Source organism: Astatotilapia calliptera, chromosome 14 (genome assembly GCF_964374335.1).
Source record: "Astatotilapia calliptera chromosome 14, fAstCal68.1, whole genome shotgun sequence".
Lineage (NCBI taxonomy): Eukaryota > Metazoa > Chordata > Actinopteri > Cichliformes > Cichlidae > Astatotilapia > Astatotilapia calliptera.
In genome coordinates this window covers 6,312,243-6,336,411 of record NC_137435.1, presented here as the reverse complement: position 1 = coordinate 6,336,411, position 24,169 = coordinate 6,312,243, and the positions used below count along the sequence as shown (strand labels likewise).

Genomic DNA, 24,169 nt, shown 5'->3' with positions numbered 1-24,169 from the left:
AGAGCTAATGAAGTCTCTTCTCGACATTCTCAGTGGACGACTTGCAGATATCCTGCTATCGTCTAATGTGCAGCATCTACTCTTTGGGCACTGTGAAGACTCCACATGTGGAGAAGTGAGTAGAGACATGGTCTAAAAAAAAGCCTGGAACTAGTTTTACTTTTTTCATTATATATCAGATATCATAACAAGAAACATTTATTTTTCTTTATGCGCATGTATTCTTTCAAAGGTTGATTTTGCATGTGTTATTTCATACAGACATCTTATGAGTATGCATGTTTTTCCTTCCTTTGCAGACAGCGACCAGCTCTTGGCGAGTGTTTGGCCCACTTAGCAGCTGCTATGCCGGTAGCCTTTCTTGAACCAGTGCTAAATGAATTCAACTCATTTTCTGTTTACACGACCAAGACTCCTAGAGAGAGAGCAAGTGAGTTCTTTTACCTTTATGATTCATTTTACATGCTTCAAACTATTAGATAGTGTTCATGCTGAGTTATTTTTCATGTCCGTGATTTCACTCGTCTTTTCTCTCCCCGCTTAGTTCTTGGTCTTCCCAATCAAGTAGAAGAGCTGTGTCCTGACATCCCAGAACTGGAGATTCTGATGAAAGAGATCCATGACCTGGCTGAGTCTGGAGCTCGCTACACAGAAATGCCCCATGTGATTGAGATCACCTTGCCCATGCTGTGCAACTATCTCCCGCGCTGGTGGGAGAGAGGCCCAGAGAACTTCCCCGAGCAGGACGGCCAGCTCTGCACCGCTGTCACCTCCGAGCAACTCAACCAGCTGCTGGGTAGCATCATGAAGATTGTGGTTAACAACCTGGGTATAGATGAAGCCTCTTGGATGAAAAGATTAGCAGGTTAGTGACCAGAGGATTTACAATAAGCCAAAATAATGTCACGTGACACACAGCTATAGTATTGCAGCATATCATAATGTGTAAACAGCTACATTTTCACATGTTACACAACTATTATTTGGAGATGACTGGCAAATGTTTTGTGCCTTGTCCAGTGTTCGCTCAGCCCATTGTCAGCAGGGCTAAACCAGAGATGCTTAAATCCCACTTTATCCCAACCATGGAAAAGCTGAAGAAGCGTGCAGCAAAGGTGGTGGCAGAGGAGGATCATCTGCGCATGGAGGGCAAAACAGAGGTGGACAGCGAAAACGGGACCATTCGAGATGAGTTTGCTGTACTCTGTCGGGACTTGTACGCTCTCTACCCTTTGCTCATTCGCTACGTGGACAACAACAGGTAGCTGAGATTAGCAGCACCTTTATATGAAACACATTTCTGCTTCAGTTTTCTTTTTTTTATTGAAATTAGAAATTTAGGGGAGCATAATATGACGCTTTTTTGTCTTGCAATGAGGCACAATGTTGTTATTGAGGCAGAGGGATGGAACCAGGGAACTAAACCTACAAGAAATAATAAATTCAAAATCTGAACAGTAGAACAGGAAACTCCACAGGAACAATAATTCAAGGTTTTAAAAGAAAGCTCCACTTTCATTTCACCCTTTTTTTTGCTGGTCATGATTCACGTTTAAGAACTATCTATTGCTGCCTGTGTCTGTAGGGCAAGGTGGCTGACTTGTCCAGACCCAGATGCAGAGGAGCTTTTCAGGATGGTGGGAGAGGTCTTCATTTTCTGGTCCAAATCCCACGTAAGTCTTCTGTTTTCTGACATCATATATGTATGCATTTATTCCGTCTCTCGTTTAGCATCTTTATTGTGTTATATATTGCAGAACTTCAAGAGGGAGGAGCAGAACTTCGTGGTGATGAATGAGATCAACAACATGTCCTTCCTGACTGCTGACAGTAAGAGCAAGATGAGCAAGGTACTATCTGAGAGCAAAGGAAATGTAAAAGTAAAACATTGCCTGTTCTCTAGAGGTTTGATTCACCTACTTCCATATCTTGAGTCATAACACATTAAGAAACTAAACTCTAATAATTAATGTTTCACTAACACCACCCATTACAAGCAGAGAAAAGTAACAGGAAGCCCTTCTTGGTGTTTTCTCAGCTGTTATTTCATTGTTTTTCTTTAAGCTGCTGTAGCTTTATGATTATTCTGTAAGTGTTCATTTCAGTCATTTCACAAATAAGTTTCTACAAGAAGACTGATGGGCTGTTACATAAATATTAATATCCTTTTTTTCCCAGGTCTGTGTAAGCGGCAGTATATAGTGTAGTAGTAAGATTGTTGCTAACTGTTTTTTCTCCATATATATCCTGTGTCGGGGTTGGACGCTGGGCCACTAGGCCGGAGATGGAGAGGTTAGACCGTGTTTGTGCACGAGAGCTGTGCTGATCGCATGGCACCCTGAGTTTGCGGAGGCATTTCATCAACTGCTAATAGACAGATCCCAATATTCACACGTATACAAACACACAAACACACACATACAGGGTTTTTCCTCTTAGGAGAGACTTCACTACACATCTATGAGTGAATGAATGAAGTGTGAGATTATATTATACACAAATATATTAGTGATGTTTTTTAGGAGTAAAGAATGTGAGTGTGAATGTGTCGCAAACATATGCTTTTATGTGTGTCTGTATATGTGTGAGTAGGGGTCCGGAGCAGCTTGATGAAAGCTCTTTGCTGTAGATCACAGTAGTGTGAAAGGTTTCATGGTGCTCGGCAGAGCAGTAGCGTATATAATTTGGTGTGTGCACTCCTGCAGCCGAGTACCATCACCCTGTTTTTCTTTGACCAGTAAATAGTTTGCCTTTCGATGATCCTTGTTGGATACAGTTATGGAGCCCGTGCTGCTGTGATGTTACTTGTGTCACTGATGCTTGGGGGTTTTTTTTTTTTCAGCTTTTGTGTCAGAGATTCCTGCACTGGGGGACTCTTCTCTTTTCAGTAGCTGTTTAAACCAAAAGTCCATACCCTGCTGTTGCTCGGTCCACCAGTAGCAAATGTCAGTCGCTGGATCTTTTGCAGGAAATTAAGCTAGCTCTCACTACATCACCAGAATACTGTCATCATATTTACTAACTGGACTCGTTACTTCATGTCATGTTCATTGACACCATTAAATTGTTAAATAAACCTAATCACTGTTTGATGTTTTACGTGGTTGCTGCAAGTAGAACCTCTTCTCCTGGGCTATCAGATGGGCATTACTGTAGTGAGCTTCTGTTTCCTGATCATCACAATGACTCTCAAAGCCCATAGAGTGTTTTCCACCCACACACACCAACACCAAGCATGCACAATAAGGGCAGAGAGGGTGCTGTGAGGCCAGACAACAGACAGTAATGAGCATTGTCAGGCTCTGGATAGGAGCGTGTGAGAAGAGCTCCACGGCGATGGAGCTGACCCCATGTGCTGTTCTCTGTGATGTCCAATGGACAGGATGTGCCCTGTCTGGCCACTGCAGTACTAACAGTGAAGCTGCATTGTGTGTAACACCTGTTGCTGGTGCAGCAATGAAGCACATGACATGACACGAAAAGTTGAAGAAAATATGTTGTTTAGTTGTTAAATATTCTCCAAAGCCTTAAATGCCACAAACCATTTTCTGAAAAGGGATTTTTTATTGGTGCCATATAGTTGCTTCATGGAATAGAAAGTGTTCAATCAGTTTAATCTCTCTGTAGTCTGGCAGCTCAGAGCAGGAGCGTACCAAGAAGAAGCGACGGGGGGACCGCTACTCTGTGCAGACCTCCCTAATTGTAGCAGCGCTAAAGAAGATGCTTCCCATCGGCCTCAATATGTGCTCTCCTGCAGACCAGGAACTCATCAACCTTGCCAAGATCAGATACTCACTGGTACTTGTGCTTATTAATGTGATTTCTTTGGGCAAAACTTGCTTCATAGATTAATAGCGCTTTAAATTTCTATAGTGCAAAAGCGTTGCTTCTTTGTTAGCATACATTTTGACACAAAATGGGTAGAAATGATTTTATCTCTCTCTATATATATAATAATAATTTTTCCACAGTCATATAACTCTGTTACTTTTTTCATTCCCAAATTTGTTTAGAGGCTGCGTGCTGTTAATTACTAAACTATAGGATTATAAATGTCCTCCAAATCTTGGTTTCTTTAACTCGTAGAAAGACACAGATGAAGAGGTGAGGGAATTCTTGCACAACAACCTGCATCTGCAAGGCAAGGTAGGCAGACTTTTTATTTCTTTACTAACTGAAAGAAGATAATAAACGCATTCCTGTATAAATCTATTCATTCTGTTCATTATACACATTGACGTGTTATATTTTAGGTAGAGGACCCAGCAATGCGCTGGCAGATGTCTCTTTATAAAGAGATGTCTGGGAAAGCAGAAGATGCCGATGATCCGGAGAAGGTGGTGAAGAGAGTACAAGAGGTGTCTGCTGTCCTTTACCACATTGAAGTGGTGAGTACAACCAGGCATCCTCAATAAAAGAAGGTCTGGAACTGGCTCTCCGTTTAAAAAGTCCTTATCTCTCTGATCCTATGACTATAACCCAGCAGGCAATGCAGAGCTTAAGAAAATTGAGACATTTTCCAAGATAATTATTTATTTTTTGTACATTAGACTGAACATCCCTTCAAGTCAAAGAAAATGGTTTGGCACAAGCTGCTGTCTAAACAGCGTCGCAGAGCTGTGGTGGCCTGTTTCAGGATGACGCCTCTGTACAACATCACCACGTAATGATTAGCAACTTACTTATTCAAAACATGATCGACAATAAAATCAAAAGGCTTTATGAGGCATTATACCTAATTATCTTAATTATCCCTAATTGTCAGTGATCTTTCATTGTTTGCAGGCACAGGGTAACCAACATGTTCTTGGATGCATACAAACGCAACTGGTTAGAAACCGAGGGTTACTCATTTGAAGACAAGATGATTGATGACTTATCAGTAAGTTACACTTTCATTAATGTTTCATCACTGGCATATTGTCTATTCTTTATACAAAGGGTCTGTCATGTTTTATCCTATCTATTAACGATTAGAAAACCATGGAAGAAGAGGAGGAAGAGGAAGAGGAGACTGAGACGAAGCCTGACCCCCTTCATCAGCTGATTCTTCATTTCAGCCGCACAGCTCTTACAGAAAAGCTGTGAGAGCGTCTTTCTTCCTCTGCCTCAGTTCTCTGACCTGTTCCTCAGTGACACTTACTGATTCCTGCTCTGTGGTATTTCTTTACAGTAAACTTGATGTTGACCATCTCTATATGTCATATGCTGATATTATGGCAAAGGTAAGACCTGTAAAACACCAATGGGAATAGATCTTGAAGCTGAACTTCAGAAGAGAATAATTCACCGACATTCTGTCTGCTGCTTTCAGAGCTGCCACATTGGTGAGGAGGACGAAGGGGGAGAACAGGAGGGGGAGGAGCCATCCTTTGAGGTGCGACAGACAGAGATGGTATGGGGGGACCAGGGGAAGGGAGGCAGGGGAGTCAGCGGAGAAGCAGCTCCCTACGCACTGAGTGACTACACCATGACATCACACTCGGCACATCCCCCCCACCCCACTCTTGCTACATTTCTCTTTTTTTTTCCTTTCTGTCTTCCTTTCGTTAACTCACACCACGTGTCTATTTCCTGTTGTGGTGGACTGACCTGTGCATGCCTTTCCTGGACTCTGCACACCAGTCGGGATCAATATTCTGAAAGAATGTTTTTTTTGTTTTGTTTTGTTTTTTCTAAATTGCATGACTCGAGTGTAGAGATGACGGCAGCTAAAGAATTCAAAATAAAACCCAGGTGAAGACAGACAAGTGAGTCTGTACTAGCTATTGAAATTTCAGAATCACAGTTTCCAAGCCCAAGGTGTTTCGACACTGTAATGTTGCAGCTGTGGTGGTTTCAGAATTTCTGTTCCTTTTGGAACCTGATACGTAAATTGTGATGTTGCCCCTTTTAGACTTAATTTAGTAAGAAACAGATAATGGCGATTAATTAAGCCATAGCACAGGATCCCTAACAGGTCCCCTGTGCAAGTCTCAGAGTTTGTGGTCAGTGTCTTCTAGACATGCACCACCCTTTTCTGACTCACAACTCATGTAATCACCTGCTAATTTGACTGTGTTCACCCATATAGACTCACCTGAAAACTAGAGTTCTAACATCTGACAACTAATTGATTTTTGTTTGTCTTTCCTTTGAATTGGACAGCGCTAACAAGTTTCCCTCTCTGTGCTCACCAAGAATACAGTAAAAGCCTGCACAGTCAGCCGTACATATACCGCCCCAAGCCCAAACACACTCATGCGAGCATACAACAGCTACATTCACAGAGACATTCATTCATACACACAGTTTCTTTCCATTCTTTCTATTCATACTCTTATGCTGAGCGGAATCTCTGTAACCAGAGAAAAGTGCATTCATGTTTTTAAAACACTTCAGGCTCATGAGGGAGGGGGGCGGAGGGAGGGTTAGGTAGAGGTTTGGGTGCTTTGGGTGGGGGTCTGTGCATGATGTGCAGTGGGTGGGTCAAATGTAACCTCTTTTGTCAACAGGATGGTTGTTCATTACCTGCTATTATTATAGTATTTGTACTGTACCACAGAATAATATAAAAAAGACAAGTATAGTGCAGCATAGTCCGAATAGCGTGAGTTAGAATACTGCGTCACGCAGCATTAAAGTTTGTGTGTTTTTTTATTCACTTTAATCTTAATATGTTATATTAAACAGTATGCAGTGTCTGCAGATGTGCAGACTCATTTGTTTGTCTAGTGTTCAGTAGTTTTAAAATATCACATACCTTTATTAATCTAATTCAAATAAATCTGAAGGGTGATGAGTGATTTGACAGTTTGACAAAGACTGCTGCTGTATAACTAAATGGTGCTCATAACCAATCAGCCTTTTTCAGAGTAAATATTTCAAAGTTGTTGAATAAAACAGTCTTTTTTTATTTTCATATCGTGACAAGTCAAAACTCTAAATGTCGAAAATATTTAGTCAAGCAAGCAACTTTTCCTCAGTTTCAGTTTAGGGTCTTATAGTTTATCTAAAAAGCAGACAAGCGTCACATACAGACAGGCTACTCCAGGTAGCATAAAATATAAGTTTAGGCTGTGAAGTAGAACAACCCTAAGCTGTTCTGTTGGAAGCAGGGGTTGCATGTTGTTTTACTCCAGCAACTGATGTTGCTTCCTAAGAAGAATATGTGAAGTGTGTGTTACAATCTGGGATGAAATGATTGCTGCAATTGAATGTTTGCACCTGTGTTAGATATCATAAACTGGAATAACTGTCTCCAACACTAATACATTGGAAGAGAATTGTATGTCTTCAAGAGTCCCGAGTATTAACACTAAAACAGCTTGTTTTTTTTTTACAAGTTCATTCAACACTTGAAAAGAATAGTTTAGCTGAAACAAACTGGCCACTATCTGATGGAAACAGTGAGAATCTGCTCACTTAACTGAGCTTAACACAAAGAAAGATTAAGAGAAGCTGTTTCATAGGTGATAAAATAAATGTAAGTGTAAAAAGTTGTGTTACGTACATATAACACGAATTATTAACCAGCAACTCTGGATGACATCAGGACCAATGGTATAGCAAATACAATAGCAAATTATATTTAGAATAAGATTATCAGGATGTGTGTGTTTTTAGTGTATGTGTGCCTGTACGTGTGTGTGTGTGTAAGTGCGGGGGGCAGTGCAGTCTCTGTTGACAGGGTTACAGCTGTTTCCTTGCTACTCTGCTGCACAGGAAAAGGAGATGGAGAAACAGAGGCTCTTGTACCAGCAGTCCCGTCTGCACAACCGTGGTGCTGCAGAGATGGTGCTGCAAATGATCAGCGCCTGTAAAGGTAGCTGCTGCACATTAGATCTGCACACAGACACATAGTAGCACACTCTTACACACACACACACACACACACACACACAAACACTTGTGTGAAAATTATGAACCAAGCGTTAGCTGTGTTAGATGAACCTGTTTATAAAAAAGTAGTGGGAGTAGGACGTGTAAATTTTGGGGGCTAGGAGCTCACTGAATAAACTGCTGTCCGTCATGGACAACCCATCGCACCCACTTTATGCTGTAGAGGCAGCACAGCTCATTCTCCCTCAGACTTATTCGACTCCCCTGCTATAAAAAAACTGTAGGCAACCTTTCCTACCATTTTATCTGTTGTTATCTTGGCAAAGAGAATCCAGCTTCGCTATTCATGGTTGGGTCAAGTTGTTGTACGAGCGGTATCTGCTTGTTTCAGGTGAACCTGGAGCCATGGTTTCTTCTACACTCAAACTGGGAATCTCCATCCTCAATGGAGGCAACAGTGATGTACAGCAGGTAAAGAGCCTTCATGAGTATGATATATTTATGTCTATAGGCTAAAAAGATTTAAAAAACAAAATTTATTTTACCGCCTATCTACATCTTGACATCTTCATTAGAGCGTTGTTGTCATCATGCTCTTGTCATCTGTGTGCAGAGGATGCTGGACTATCTGAAGGATAAAAAGGATGTGGGGTTCTTCCTTAGCATTCAGTCTCTGATGCAGACCTGCAGGTCTGTAATATATTTATGGTTACGTCGATGTTATACTTCTGCTTACCGTTGGAGGGGATATACAAGTTTTTGTACTTTTTAACCTGATTAAATGTTTGCTGTTAACAGTGTTTTGGACTTGAACGCTTTTGAGAGACAGAACAAGGCTGAGGGACTTGGGATGGTTTCAGAAGAAGGCACCAGTGAGTATGGTCGACAGCTTTCAATGGTCACTCACAAACTCAACATGCAATGCATACAAACATCTGCATCTTTGTTCTCCTCCTTTGTTTTGTGATATAATATAATATTTTCTTAGTGTCAGTCTTTATACTGTGCATTTGTGTGTGCCTGTATGTGTATGCCTGGTACAGATATCTTTTCATGTGTCCAGAGTCAAGGAGTCATGACACATGTGTGTTAGTCGCAGCATTTTGACTGTTAATGTATGAAACTGTTTATCATTCGCTGACAGTCATGAGAATTCTGGACTCACTCCGTCTCTTTGTTTTTCTCTTCCCTACATCTTGTTCACTTTGCCCGTTTCAACTCTTTACTCCTCATGCCTATGTCCTTCCTACGCATCAATTTGCTGCTCTCGCGGTTCAAAGATAAGAAGCTAGAACGTGGTAAATGAAACTTTGCTGTCATATATTTTTCTTTCTTTCTCCCCCTCCTTTCTGTCCTTTCTGTCCCTTGTGGCTCTTCTTCTTTTGACTAGCCTTTTCCTTGCTGTGAACTTAATATGCATTTCATTTCTCACTCAAGAGCCCAGTAAAATTAAGCTTTAGAGTCATTTGGTCAGTGGTAGATTACAATATGTTGATATATTTATTCATTGTATCCAAGTTAATTTTTCTTTTTGAAGTGGCTGTGAAGTTTAATTTTCCTCCTTGAGTGTTTTATGACAGATCTACTGTAACTCCATCAAGCTCTGTCTCAGTATAGATCAATGGGAATGAAATGTGATCGTCTTATCTTCCTATTTCTTTGTATTTCATTCACAAATTGTGCTAGAAGCTAAAGTGTAGGAACTTTTTATGCTCTGCGTCGCTCTTATTTCCATAGTTTAAATGTAGTTTGTTTGCGTCTCCCGTTCCGGGCTGATCTTCACAAACTATGTAAATGGCCAGGTTAACCTCTGATCATTTCCATTTTGATTTGCTTTACTTCATCGGTATCGTAGCGTTGTTTATGAATCATCAGGTCATAATGTTTTACTGTGCTTGTTGTTAAAAAAGCTCAACGAGGCAGTCCAAAGGCAGCTCAGTAGAATCTCAGTCCTTGAGTATCTCCCTGTTATAGCGTCTATTTGTACATCATTTCTTCTCTGCTTGTGCACAGCATATGATACGATGTGATAGTTCAATCTGGTAAGAAACAAGAAATGAAGTCTTTTTAAAGTTCCAGCTGTTGCTGCATCATATACCTTTAATGTATTTTGTTCTGGTAGCCTTCTAACTTTATTGCTACCTCTTTGCTTGGTATACCTATGGGAATATTTAACATGAGTCACAATGATAACGTATTTTTCCCGAGGCATGTGTCCATGACTGTTGTTTTAAGAAAAACCTGGCATCCCCCTCATGGCTTTGTTATGATTTGTTGTTGTTCATTCATGATTAAATCGAAGCATGCTTGTGCATCTTTTGGAAATAAACTGTTTTTACCTGATAGCATGCTATTAGAGAACTGTGAAATTGATATTTTTGCAGTATATGTAGCAAAGTGCAATGTTTAGGTTAGATTCTATTGCAAAGAAATTATGAAAGCCTTCCCAGTTCCTTCAAAAATATTGACAAAAGTGGTTATTAAAGTGCATTTTCCTGCATTCCCCCCTGATTTTCCCCCAACATCCAAGCTGATAGCTAACAGGAGTTTACAGAGTTCAGTAGATCTGTACTGCATGATGGTGTGCCGTGGAAGTTATATCTGTGTTTATGTGTTTACCATCAGTATCCATGTCCTGTTTTTTCAGCTGTATTTTTGTTATTTTGTGATTTTTATGTGTACTTTCATTGTCCACTACAGTGTGATGTGGCTGACACTTCTTGTTCATCTGAGTTGTGCAGATTTTTTGTGTTAAAAAATGTTGAGCTGGTTTGCAATATACATTTGTTCACATTCCATCACAGTCACACGTTCTTCAAGTTCAAACATGAATCTCAATTTCACAAACATTAAATAATGTCATTTTAAATAATGTCCACTCATGACCTATTCCTATAAATAACATTTGTGCTTACTGTTTAACTTTTAATGCTAATAAAATCTAAATCCAGCAGTGTTAAATGTGTAGATGAACAATATAAAGTTGGTTTACAATATTTAACTATTTGATGAGTGCGCTTAATGAAGGTAAACTGACCTGAATACTAAATTCTATAATCTTTCTATAACTGGTCATTTGAAAAAATAATTTCCATCCATCTATTCGCTTCCGCTTATCCTTTTCAGGGTTGCAGGGGTTGCTGGAGCTTGTCCCAGCTGTCTTAGGGTGAGAGGCGGGGTAGAACCCTGGACAGGTCGCCAGTCTGTCACAGGGCTAAGACAGAGACAACCAATCGCACTCACGTTCACTCCTGCATTCACGCCTATGGGCAATTTATTGTTTACAATTTCCAATTAAATAATTATTTGTTTTTATATTTTCTTGTACGAAGACAAAATGATTGGATATTTTGATCTCCTGGTGCATTTTTCCCTTTTCTTTGTTTATAATTTGTTATATGTGTGTGTATATATATATATATATAGGTTCAAGGTTCTTTATTTGTCACATGCATAGTTATACAAGTATAACACACAGTGAAATGTAACCACAATATATATATATATACATATATAAACTATATAGAAAGAAAACTGGTCTGAATCTTTATCTACAACTTCTGTAAGGTGAAGTCAAATAGATCAAGTCAAAAAGGATACAATTCAAGTTTTGCAAAAGAACATTAAAATGTTAAAGAAACGTGAGCTAAAGGTACCCTAGCATTTTATAGGGTACTTCCTCTATAGCATCAACCTTTACTCCTAATATACATAATCTTGTGTTTACCACTATAATCTAACAGAATAAAAGCAGTTCATGTGTACGCTGTCCTGGGACTGCAGAAACCTGCTTTCGCACAGATTAATTAGCATGCCTTTTGTTATTCATCCTAGATGAGAAAGTGATGGCAGACGATGAATTTACATGTGACCTCTTCCGCTTCCTTCAACTTCTTTGTGAGGGCCACAATAATGGTAAGTCATGGCTGTACTAAATAAAACAAGTCTATTCACCAAACACCACGGCTGTATTTAGTGATCTTCCATGAGGCAGAGTGATGCCACCTTGTTTTTAGACTTTCAGCATTAAGTTTTGTATTTCATAAATGAAATTTTCAGCATACTTGGAGTCATTATCCGTGTGCATTGTGAAGCACGGTCAGGATTGCTTTCGGCTGAATATGAGTGGGGAATATAGAATAGAATGGAATAGAATAAACCTTTATTATCCCATGGAGGAGACATTTCGGTGTTACAGAGCTCTTACAGCAAGGAAAAATAAAATATAAAAGGAAGACACAAGGTGAACATTGAACGGAGATATCTATAAAATGGACAGGGATATGTATCAAATCTACAGAGTTATATATAAAATGTACAGTAAACAAACAAGCTGGTGAGTAAGATGACCAACAGGATGTTAAGCTGCATTATAGAGTCTGACAGCTGCTGGTAAGAATGACCTGCGGTAGCGCTCCTTCCTACACTGTGGGTGTAAAAGTCTACTGCTGAACGAGCTGCTCAGTGCTCGTACAGTCTCACGCAGGGGGTGGGAGGTGTTGTCCATGATGGATGTTAGCTTAGACTCTCCTCCCCAACCTGCTCAATGGACTTCAGGGGACAGTCCAGGACAGAGCTGGCCCTCCTGACCAGTTTGTTGAGTTTCCCCCTGTCTCTCTCTCTCCATATATATGTGTCAAAGATTGGTTAGAAGTTGTGAAGCAGTTTTTATTAACCACTGATATAATTGTTTCATTGTGCACTTTTTCATTCATTCTTTTTAAGAGTGATTTGGACACTCCTAAAGTTTTTTTAACATGAGTCACAGTTCCTGTGCATTCTCCCCGCATTGTTCTCCCTGTATCTCTGGTTCATGTCTCAAGGTTTCAGGTTTGTTTTTGCTTAGCTTTTCCCAGTTTAGGTTACTCTTAAGTTTTGGTTTTCGTCCACCTCGTCCCTGTTTGTTTCACCCTTTTGTTAATAAAGCTCGCTCACAACTAAGCAGTCTGCATCTTGGGTCCGTTAATAATTCACACAGAGCCTGTAGACTCCTGGTGGAGCATAGGGCCACAACAACACCACGCCAACGGACTCTATTTTGGGCTGTTCTCTTCAGCTGGGTCCACATCATTCTGGCGGCCTTTATTTTGCTCTAGACAGATCTTCTTCACGTCTGTTTGGGTCTCCCCACGGGACACTGTATATAGAACTGTAATTCCTAAACAGTTAATGCTAAATTTTTATAAAACTTCTTGAATTAAAGCTGAAAGTCAGCACTTGATGCACCTGGTGCATTATCGTCTGTCTGAATTTTTAAAAGTAGACTTCTTTAATTTTGGCAATTCAGTTAATTTTCTTTTCCTTTTATCCTCAGATTTTCAGAACTACTTAAGGACTCAGACAGGCAGCACAACTACTATAAATGTCATCATCTGCACTGTGGACTACCTTCTTCGACTCCAGGTCAGTCAGATATACAGTACTTACCCTGATTTTGGTAAGACTGAGGATTAAGCACCTTATATACAATAAAGCTTTTGAAAGGTTTCTTATTAATGACTTCTGGGAGCTCAAAAAGAGTCTTAATATGAATCCAGTATATCATAAAAATTAGATATTACAGTTAGCTTCTGATATTTTTAAGTTTTTTGAGAGTTAAATAAGTCATCCAGAACCCTTGCTAACATCATGTTCTTCCTCCTGTTCCTGCATGCAGGAGTCCATTAGTGACTTTTACTGGTACTACTCAGGAAAAGACATAATTGATGAGCCTGGCAAGAGGAATTTCTCCAAAGCAATGACTGTGGCCAAGCAGGTCTTCAACAGCCTGACTGAGTATATCCAGGTAAAAATCTTGCTGCATGAATGATAAGAAATCTTAGTGGAAGATAAGATTTCTAGGGGATATTCCAAATATGGGTCTACTGCCACAGCCCTCCAGACAGTGGTTAAGTGGAGAACCCCTTCAGATCTAAACTTTGTACATTACAGAGTAAATTGACTTTTTAGAAGAAATTCTACAGGTTTTGTATTCCTGCTTAGGATATGCATTTTTCAAAACACAGTTTTGTTCCCAAAATCAGACTTTTTAGAATTTTTGAAATATTTTGTTTGGTTACAAAGAAAAAAATATGTCTTCCAAATTTGTAAGCGCACATGAATATTATCTTTATTTGCCGATGTGTGTGTTAACTTTCAGGGTCCCTGTACTGGGAACCAACAATCTCTGGCCCACAGCAGATTGTGGGACGCTGTTGTGGGCTTTCTACATGTCTTTGCTCACATGATGATGAAACTTGCTCAGGTAAGGAACATGCCATTGAAGTCATTAATTTTCAATCTTTTTCTTTTTTAGTTTTTATTTCCCGGTGTCAGGAATAATTTCCATTTAGAATCCACCCCCCCCACCCCAACTATTTTCTATAATAATCTAAACGTACTTGTTTATAAAAATAGTTGTCGATTTGTCTGTTTTGTTATGCTAATTATATAAACTGTCACTCTCTCGGTTCCTACAGAGAAAAGTATGTATTTGTTTGATTACTCTCAGGTTTAACTTTAGAAAAAATCTTAACCGTTTCCTCCCTTTTTAGTCATATTGTTTCTGCCACTTTGATGAGTCTTTTGATATTTAACTGTCTGATAAATATCAAAGGATATTTAAACCTTGCAAATTTTGTCCCTGGTAAAGTAATCTGTCTATATATTAAGTCTAACTGTCTTTACGTTTTAGTTAGATTGTAACCAAATTTAAATTAGAAATGCAAGATCATCTTCCTTCATGCATACAGTATTTGTCTTGTACCTACACGTTTATTAGCTATGTTCATCGATTCAACAACTTTGTTTGACATTTTAGATTTCCACCCAGAGAAATATGAAAACATTTTCAGAGTTGCAGAAATGATGGCTACTACATTAGCAAAGCTAATTATTCTCACTCAGTCTAATGTGGAATTAGAATTCCCCGAATAATATGAACTTCATTAAAGTTGGCAGAAACAACTTGAAAAAATATACACTTATTCCTTTCTATTACTTCTATTTTCCTACTTTACATTTTTGTATGATAAAGTTAAACTACCAGTGCTATTTGATTGTGCTTTGGGTGTTTGCTTTCAATAACACATGTCTACTGTCATTCATTTGTTTTGGTTTATAAGAAGCTGCAGTGTTTACTAACCTAATTTTGTGTGGCTGTTTTATTGCTACTGACACCACTGATTAAAAGGCATTTTTTATGTCATATGACTCTCCTGAAAATTAATTCTGTACAAGTACTTTGTTTAGGCAGGTTTAGATAAAACAAAACACATACATTAAAAAAAGTTTTGTTCGGAAGTTCTATGCCAAAAAAAACTTCCAGAACAATATATGCTGTCTTGGTTATTGAAATGGAGGCTGTTGCCTGACAAAACATTAGATAGTATTCATGCTGAGACAATCCAAAAACAAAGTAAACATTTAATGTAAAACAGTTTTATTTTCATGTGTAACTCTGTTAGATGCACCCCGATCCTGGACAGCGAAACGGCGTAAGAATCTGTGTTTTCACACCGAATCCATCTCATTTAAAGCCCCTCATGCTTTTTTAAAGCCCTCATGCTTAATACTTTCTTTAATAAGTTGCTTAATAGCCTGCACCATCTACATGTGCCTCTTTGTGTATTTTCTCTGCAGCACTTCATATTTTGTCTTTGCGTTTATTGTAATGATATAGATTTTAGGTCTCAACTGTTAAAGAAGCCAAAGTTACAGTTATTCACTTAGTTGTGCTAGATTTAGACCTCGATGATTATTACACACCAAACTGTAATTACACTTTTGTAAGTTAAGTGTCTCCGGATGTATTGTGATTGAATTAATTATTTCTTCTTTGAGGGATTCATTTCACTTTACTCCTTAAAGCCTTAACGTGTTGTATTGTCTCTCTTCATTTAGCTGTTTCATTTGCTGTAGATGATAAGCTGTTTAAAACGGTACAACTCTGATTTCGCAAGCAGTTTTTGCTGGCTTGCATGACATCCTTTTCCTCTAGATCTCCACCAGCCTGACAGCCACTATGACCTATGATAAACATTTGAAGTTTGTCATATCAGCTGGTGCAGGCCTTCAGGAGTGATAAGATTAGCATCTGCAAATATGGCTGTCGTCCATCCTGCAGTCTCTTTTTCAAATTAAGGCTGTTAGAAGAGCCATTTTCTTCCTTCCCCTTTCCTGTGTTTCTGTCTCACATCCTATCACATTCAGTGTACAATTTATTATATAAAAATGCATATTCTTTATTCAAAAATGCACCCCCAGGATCATTTTTGGAGTAGATCACACTCTGAGGTAGTGCCTTTCACTTACGTTTAAAAAAAAAAAAGCAAATTATATTCAGTTTAAACTGTAATGTATACAAAAAATGGCTTTTTTTTAGTCAATACCCTTTAAAAAGCTTGTCTCTCTGCTGTGTCTTTGCGTTCTGGTATATACGTTTTGGCTCCATTGAAGGACTCCAGTCAAATTGGTCTCTTGAAGGAGCTTTTAGATCTGCAGAAGGACATGGTAGTGATGCTTCTGTCACTGCTTGAAGGTAAGCTACTCCTCACTATCAGATCATGTCTGCTTCTTTCTGTCAGATACATTCTATTGTCCTTATCTCATCTCTGCTTGTACTGCTATCAGGCAATGTGGTGAATGGTACCATTGCCAGGCAAATGGTTGACATGTTGGTGGAGTCCTCCAGCAATGTGGAGATGATCCTTAAGTTCTTCGACATGTTCCTCAAGCTCAAGGATATAGTGGCATCTGATGCGTTCCGTGATTATGTGACTGATCCACGTGGTCTTATTTCAAAGAAGGACTTCTCCAAGGCCATGGACAGTCAGAAGCAATACTCTCCATCTGAAATCCAGTTCCTCCTCTCGTGCTCAGAGGCTGATGAGAATGAAATGATCAACTTTGAGGAGTTTGCTGATCGTTTCCAGGAGCCAGCAAAAGACATCGGTTTCAATATTGCTGTTCTGCTCACAAACCTGTCAGAGCATGTACCCCATGACACTCGCCTTCAGAACTTCCTGGAACAAGCAGAGAGCGTGCTCAACTATTTCCGCCCTTTCCTTGGCCGTATCGAGATCATGGGAGCCAGCAGGAAAATCGAACGCATTTACTTTGAAATCAGTGAGGAGAACCGCAATCAGTGGGAGATGCCTCAAGTCAGAGAGTCCAAGCGGCAGTTCATCTTTGATGTGGTCAACGAGGGTGGCGAGAGTGAGAAAATGGAGATGTTTGTGAACTTCTGTGAGGACACCATTTTTGAGATGAACATTGCTGCATCTATCTCTGAGCCAGAGGGAGATGGTGCAGAAGAAGAAGATGATGAAGAAGAAGAGGAAGGTGGAGGAGATGAAGGAGAGTCTGGAGAAGGAGATGAAGGAAATGGTGAGGGTGAAGCTCCGGAGTCGGCTTCTGCCTTTGCAGAGTTTCTGAAGAGCGTGGTTAACTTCTTTAACATGTTCACCTTCCGTAACCTCCGGCGTCGATACCGCAAACTTCGAAAAATGACGGTAAAGGACATGATTATCGGCCTGGTTACATTCGTCTACACTGTTTTGATGGGCATCCTGATTTTTGTCTATAGTATATGCAAGGGTTTCTTCACACTAATATGGAAGGCACTGTTTGGTGGAGGCTTAGTAGAGGGTGCCAAGAAGATAACAGTCACAGAGATCCTGGCCAGTATGCCTGATCCCACCCAAGATGAAGTTCATGGGGACCTACCGCCTGAACCGGGTGCTAGGGAAGTCCAAGATGCAGATGGAGTGGCAGACCTCATAGATGCTGTGGGTGGAGAGGAGGAAGAAGAGGATGGTGAGGACAGAGAAGGTGGACGGTTGCCTGGCTTTAATACTCCTGGGGGACTTGGAGACATGGGAGAGACAACACCAGAAGAACCTCCGACTCCAGAGGGCACTCCACTGTTGAAGAGGAAACTGGTGGGTTGTTCTCTCTCATAGTTGTTTATTAATATGTACACTCTTTAGTAACTGGTTAATTAATTGTAAACTAATTAAAACAGCTGGCTGCTGCAGTAGGAGGACAAGGAGATGAAGAAAAGGTTGAACACGAAGAAGAGGCTCCTCAGGAGACCGAGAAAGCAGAGTAAGACGTTTGCCTGTTGTAGTCTGATGTCAAAAATAAGCAGGATCTGCTTAAAATGTGTCCTTGAGATTAAACATAATATATTTTCAATTCACTGAATTCACTATCATGTGTGCAATTATAAACAATTTCCGGATGTTATTGATTAAAAAACAGTTGTAACTCTGCACGGTTTTGTTAGCTGTTCACATACATAGCGTACACCCTTGTAGGTATTGAGTTTTTAATCACATTTTAAACAGTGCCAAAAGTCTAAAGCTATTTTTGTTTTCCCAAGCTTAAATTTCTTTGTGTCTTTCCAAGCACCGAGAATGGTGAGAAAACAGAGAAAGCAGAGAAAGCAGAGAAGGCAGAGCCTGAACCCGAGGTAAAGGAGGAAGAGCCTGAGGAACAAGAAGAGATAAGTGTGAAGACCAAAGTGAAGAAGGACAAGAAATCTGATAAGGAGGGCTTTAAACTGTGGAATGAGCTGGAGGTTCAGAGGATTAAATTCATGGTGAGCAGCTTTTTCTCTCAGCACGGTGTTGAATGTATTTTAACTGCCATGATGAGTACTAGAAAATGAGTCTGATATGTTCAGCTAGTGTACTAGAGATTAGTTTCATACATAGAACATTTTTAAAATGACCCCTAGTATACTTTTGTGATTAGTAAGTCATGGAGGACACCTTATCAGCATGTGCATTTATCGGCATTTATCACAGCATTATTGCTAATTTCTTTATTTCTTTCCAGAACTACCTTTCTCGCAACTTCTACAATTTACGTTTCTTGGCCCTGTTCATTGCCTTCGCTCTCAATTTCATCCTGCTCTTCTACAAGGTCTGTTTTGACTAAATAATTTGATGTCATGACACCTGGGACGTAGCACTGTGCATTACAAATTCAGTTATTAGAATCTGTTAGTTCTGGAGTCTTACGTGCATAAAAATAAGCATATTCACATTTATACATCAGCACCAACTAATATTTGTGATCGTGTCTTAAATCTTTCTTTCAGATTTTTAGTAAAAATATTCTTAGAAGCTTTACCAAGACCCTGAGGACTGCTGTTTTTTATGACCTTTCTAGGTGTCTGACACGCCTCCAGGTGAGGAGGAGTTTGAGGGTTCTGGTCTCTTTGAGGGTTCTGGGATTTTTGAAGGCTCCGGTACTGAGGAAGACGGATCAGGATTAGATGACGGAGGGGAAGATGATGATGAAGAAGGTCCTTTGTACTACTTTTTGGAAGAGAGCACTGGCTACATGGAACCAGCAATGGCTTTCTTTGGTATTGTTCACACCATCATCTCCTTCCTCTGTATCATTGGCTACAACTGCCTGAAGGTGTGTGAGAGATTTGCTTTTCTTTACTCCAAAAAAGTTTTAGGGGTGTGTTTTCATAGGTTTCATGCGGTATATCTGCTCCATCTCCACCTTTGTAAGGTCCCTCTGGTTATCTTCAAAAGAGAGAAAGAACTGGCCAGAAAGCTGGAGTTCGATGGCCTCTATGTCACTGAGCAGCCTGAGGACGATGACATCAAGGGCCAGTGGGACAGACTGGTGCTCAACACTCCGTAAGACCCATGTTTCAGTATCATTCATGATACTTTATTACATAGAACCTGCTAGTACCAGGTTGGTACAACAAGGCACTCTTGCCCAGAGAACTGTCACTCACTGGGTATTTTCTCTTTTTCAAAGCATCCTGTTTAAACACTAGAGATGGTTGTGCAGTAAAATCACAGTATCACTGATAGAAGACAGAGAGCAAGGAGAGATGATGAGCTGATAAAGAGTGAAAGATGATTGGGCAATGAGAAAATAAGGAAAGAAAAAAAGAACAAACAGGGTTTTAGGTCAGGAAGATATTTATCTGTGCAAAACTGGAAAGGAAATGTGTGAGGCTCCAGAGTTTCAAATAAATAAGATAAACTGAGCACACTGTAGCTAATGTTTTTATCATTGTGCAGAACCTTCCCCAACAATTACTGGGACAAGTTTGTGAAAAGAAAGGTAAGACTTTTTTGTCTTTTTTTGTCAGCCACATTTTTGCAGTTATATATTGAAGTACGACGTTCAACTCAACATCTGTATGTGATTTCCAGGTTCTGGATAAATATGGGGACATTTATGGCAGAGAGAGAATTGCGGAGCTGCTTGGTATGGACTTGGCTTCTCTTGATGTCAGCGCCATGAGCCATGGAAAAAAGCCTGAACCTGACACCTCAATGTTCAGCTGGTAAGCTCACGCATTACATGAATCAATATCATTTACAGAGTTATATTTAAAAAAGGCATAAGGGCAAATGTGTCTGTTGTTGTGCAGGATAACATCTATTGACATCAAATACCAGATCTGGAAGAATGGTGTGGTCTTCACTGATAATGTGAGTAAAAGAAAGTTTTTATGTAATTAAAACATTAAGCGAATCTGCTTTGAATGCGGTCTTCCTGATGCATTTTTTAAATATCTTTTAGACTTTCCTCTACCTGGTTTGGTACATGTTGATGTCTCTGCTTGGGCACTACAACAACTTCTTCTTTGCTGCTCATCTTGTTGACATTGCAATGGGCGTGAAAACCCTGCGCACGATTTTGTCCTCCGTCACCCACAACGGCAAACAGGTTACACTTTTGCTAAAGATACGTAATCGGGCTTTCAGTTGACCTGTTTTGTTTTTTTGTTTTTTTACATTAGATCCTTTGTTTTCCTTCCTTTCGCTGCAGCTGGTGATGACAGTGGGTTTGCTGGCCGTGGTGGTGTACCTGTACACTGTGGTGGCCTTTAACTTCTTCCGCAAGTTCTACAACATGAGTGAAGACGAGGATGAGCCGGACATGAAGTGTGATGACATGATGACTGTGAGTGAAGGGCAACCCCCCCACAAAAAACAACAAAGCAAAAAAACCCACTTCAGGACACACCCAGCATGATTTTTTGGAGGTCGGCTCTACTATGCTATCTAAACTGACCTCTGACTTTACCTCCTCCTGCAGTGTTACCTCTTCCACATGTACGTTGGTGTGCGAGCTGGCGGTGGCATAGGAGATGAAATTGAGGACCCAGCTGGTGATGAATACGAGCTTTACCGCGTTGTCTTTGACATTACATTCTTCTTCTTCGTTATTGTCATCCTGCTGGCTATCATCCAGGGTAATTTTGTGTTATTTGTGGACGCTTACTGAACCACCGTATCATGACACAGGGCACTGCAATTTCACTGCAAACTGTATACAAATGGCTGTAAGCATAAGTCTAAACAGAAAATGGCATTTACAGCCAGTTTTAACACTGAAAAATGTAGCATTTAGCTATTTGTGCAGTATCACAAGTGAAGAAGATATTTCTGTTTTACAAAAATTAGAAAAGGGTAAAAAGAGTATTTGTCTGTCTCTCAGGTTTGATCATTGATGCATTTGGAGAGCTGAGAGACCAGCAGGAGCAAGTCAGAGAGGACATGGAGGTAAGGCTTAATTTTAAACAACCTACATCTCTCTTTCAACTACTAGACATGATTTTGTTTATCATAAAGTTTCCTTTCTCCCTTTAGACAAAGTGTTTCATCTGTGGAATAGGGAGTGACTACTTTGATACGACGCCGCACGGCTTTGAGACACACACTTTAGAAGAGCATAACTTAGCCAACTACATGTGAGTGGCATTACAAACACAGATGTGACTTTCACGCCATTAAACATAATACTCTGTTATTTAAAATAGAAAATCAGCAGATATTTGTGCTAATTGTATTAATCTGAAAATCATGTTTAACCCCTTAATGCTAATGATTTTGACTTCTGTCAAGTCTCATTTGTGTTTCTGTTTCAGGTTCTTCTTGATGTATTTAATCAATAAAGATGAAACAGAACACACAGGACAGGTGAGTAAATATAGGGATTGATTTGAGACAAATATTGATGTTTCAAAAACAAAGGTGCAGGCCTCCTTAGTATTTTTTGGAATTGTTAATTTTGAAAGTCGGCATTCACCAACGTTGCACCATTTTTCAGGAGTCATATGTGTGGAAGATGTACCAGGAACGATGCTGGGACTTCTTCCCTGCTGGAGACTGCTTCAGGAAGCAGTATGAGGACCAGCTTGGATAAAGTCATGAATCTTTACTCTGCATCCAATGGAGAAAGAGAGGAGAGAGAAGATATGAAATTTTAAGATCAAACATATCTATGTCTTAGTTTTGTCCTTTGCCTGCACAGTTCTCTCCTCTGTTAAAGCTATGCACACTTTGACTGCACTGTTGTACCACCTGCAGCAGAATGTTGTTGGAGCTTATTTAAGAAAGGGAGAGTAATAACCGTGAGGCATAAGAAGATACAAGAAGCCAGGGGCCTTTTTATTCTGCTATGACTACACTACATGGCCTTTTTGTGAAATATACATAGTTTGCCTTGCATATCAGTTGTGTCTTTTCAAATGGGGCTCTTTCGTCGCTACTGCTGTAAACGTTTTAGTGCCTATAGCAAAGCCACTGCTTCAGCAATCTCGTTTAGATTTTCAGTTTCAACGCTTTTCTTTGAGATATTTTATTTATATTATTTGTAAAATTAGGATTTTTTTTTTGTACATGGCTGCTGCTGACTGGTATTACATGTCTGACTGTTGGTGTTTCTGCAATAAAAGCAGCTCGCAGTCATTTTTCTGAGATCCTTGAGAGGGCAGTAAAGATATTTGGCCGCCTCTCACTCTTTTTCTCTCAAAGCTTGTCTTCGGAGAAGCAATCGTGAATAGAAACTTCTGAACTGACTTGCCAAAATAAAAAAACACACTGACATCAGTACATGGCATGTACCGGTGTGAATCAGCTGTACAGACGAACCTACTTGGCACTCTTAAGTCTTACAATGCATCCCTGAATGTATGTGGTGCCCAATCTCTGCTGGTGTTTCCGTGCCATATAAGATATCGATGATGTACACACACATACACTATAAGAGGATGCCAAGGTTATTTATTCTTTATATGCAGATCAGATCTTCTGAAGACGACCGTTTTAGCCCGTCTGTATTTCTGGCCAACAGTCTGTTTTATGACACTTTATGCACAAATAAGTTTTTGTCAGTGCATTAAAATAAGTAATGAATGTATCTAACGTATACACTTTGGCCAAAGCGTCATCTGTATAACTGAGGAATGACTAGGCTGCCTGGACGCTTTTTGATGAAAAGACATATTTTACTTAAACCATAGATACATATATTTATTTTTATTTGGGGCTTTGAGGGATTTAAATGACCCTTGCTACTTTGTTGGACACGTGTGTCCTGTTTGTGACATCCTCAGTGGTGAAGAGAAATGGTCTTACACAGGTTTATATGCCCAGTTTGCAGTCAGAAGAGAAAGTTAGCTTTTGTTTTTGCTAGTTAGGTTTTTATGATCGGTATTTTTAGGAATTCAACATATGAATTATTTTCTCAATTTAAATTTGATGCATTGATCTCAGACCGTTCTGTCTCACTACGCCTCCTCCTGAACACATAAAAACTCATTTACTCTCCATCTTGTATTTAATGTTATTATATGTCAAATACAGAGCAGTATTTTGGTTGCTGATGACTCTGAAGTGTGCATTTGCTGCTGTAGCCCTATCAGAAGCAGTTGATGTTATGGAACTGAATAGAGATCACTACTTTCCACTTGACTGAGTGTCCTCTGACTGAACCCTGTGTTTCAATACAGAATAAACAGACTATTTTAAGGAGAATGTGAAGATGTCTCCTTATTTCCGTGCAAGCTTCTGTGTGTTTCTGGATGTACATCTCCCCAGATTTGTTCTTCATGTTACCTTGTATTTAGAAGTTACAAATTCCATTCATATTTGGTCTCACAAGGTTGTTCTCCAGTAAGATGAGCCAGGCAGTCTTCATGCATTTCTTTTGGGCGATAACACTGATTTTCATTTTGCAATTACACATTGAAGTGGCAAAAGCTAGAGTTTACATTTTATTAGATGAAAGATTTTATAGGTTTGATGGTGTCTTTAAAAACTTTAACTTAACCAAATATGAAAAGTCCTTAGTTAAGCAGGACACACCCATGTATTACTGTGACAGTTTTGTTCTTTGAATGAATTTGTGTGGGTCTACATTCAACCACACAACCATTCAGTGTGTTTACTTTACAAAGCACTTGCTGGATTAAGCTAACGCCTCCATGTAGTATGTATGCGTACATTTATGAGGTTACCTGAGTGGGAGATAAGGATTACTTGTGCTTCTGTTTGGCTTTAGCAGATAGCCTTGTTTGGATATTTAATGAATCATA

At 39.6% G+C, this 24,169-nt stretch overlaps 1 protein-coding gene across 1 annotated transcript in view; it reads left to right on the top strand.

Moving 5' to 3' along the window:
- Nucleotides 1-23,603, top strand: part of ryr1b (ryanodine receptor 1b (skeletal)) — a 62,254-nt gene extending 38,651 nt beyond the window's left edge. Inside the window, exons 66-107 of the mRNA XM_080289082.1 lie at nt 34-115; nt 300-430; nt 545-865; nt 1,021-1,261; nt 1,586-1,673; nt 1,758-1,850; nt 3,628-3,798; nt 4,087-4,146; nt 4,254-4,388; nt 4,551-4,663; nt 4,786-4,882; nt 4,978-5,084; nt 5,174-5,225; nt 5,315-5,395; nt 7,705-7,804; nt 8,213-8,292; nt 8,435-8,511; nt 8,620-8,693; nt 9,102-9,119; nt 11,656-11,736; nt 13,136-13,224; nt 13,478-13,606; nt 13,961-14,065; nt 15,267-15,296; nt 16,066-16,095; nt 16,258-16,339; nt 16,432-17,741; nt 17,825-17,907; nt 18,211-18,403; nt 18,643-18,729; nt 18,979-19,233; nt 19,333-19,463; nt 19,860-19,902; nt 19,995-20,128; nt 20,216-20,276; nt 20,368-20,514; nt 20,617-20,751; nt 20,887-21,043; nt 21,289-21,353; nt 21,441-21,541; nt 21,719-21,770; nt 21,901-23,603. Coding sequence (XP_080145208.1) covers nt 34-115; nt 300-430; nt 545-865; nt 1,021-1,261; nt 1,586-1,673; nt 1,758-1,850; nt 3,628-3,798; nt 4,087-4,146; nt 4,254-4,388; nt 4,551-4,663; nt 4,786-4,882; nt 4,978-5,084; nt 5,174-5,225; nt 5,315-5,395; nt 7,705-7,804; nt 8,213-8,292; nt 8,435-8,511; nt 8,620-8,693; nt 9,102-9,119; nt 11,656-11,736; nt 13,136-13,224; nt 13,478-13,606; nt 13,961-14,065; nt 15,267-15,296; nt 16,066-16,095; nt 16,258-16,339; nt 16,432-17,741; nt 17,825-17,907; nt 18,211-18,403; nt 18,643-18,729; nt 18,979-19,233; nt 19,333-19,463; nt 19,860-19,902; nt 19,995-20,128; nt 20,216-20,276; nt 20,368-20,514; nt 20,617-20,751; nt 20,887-21,043; nt 21,289-21,353; nt 21,441-21,541; nt 21,719-21,770; nt 21,901-21,996 — 5,717 coding nt within the window. The 3' untranslated portion in view covers nt 21,997-23,603. The remainder of the gene's footprint in view (nt 1-33; nt 116-299; nt 431-544; nt 866-1,020; nt 1,262-1,585; nt 1,674-1,757; nt 1,851-3,627; nt 3,799-4,086; nt 4,147-4,253; nt 4,389-4,550; nt 4,664-4,785; nt 4,883-4,977; nt 5,085-5,173; nt 5,226-5,314; nt 5,396-7,704; nt 7,805-8,212; nt 8,293-8,434; nt 8,512-8,619; nt 8,694-9,101; nt 9,120-11,655; nt 11,737-13,135; nt 13,225-13,477; nt 13,607-13,960; nt 14,066-15,266; nt 15,297-16,065; nt 16,096-16,257; nt 16,340-16,431; nt 17,742-17,824; nt 17,908-18,210; nt 18,404-18,642; nt 18,730-18,978; nt 19,234-19,332; nt 19,464-19,859; nt 19,903-19,994; nt 20,129-20,215; nt 20,277-20,367; nt 20,515-20,616; nt 20,752-20,886; nt 21,044-21,288; nt 21,354-21,440; nt 21,542-21,718; nt 21,771-21,900) is intronic.
- The last annotated feature ends 566 nt before the right edge of the window (nt 23,604-24,169 follow it).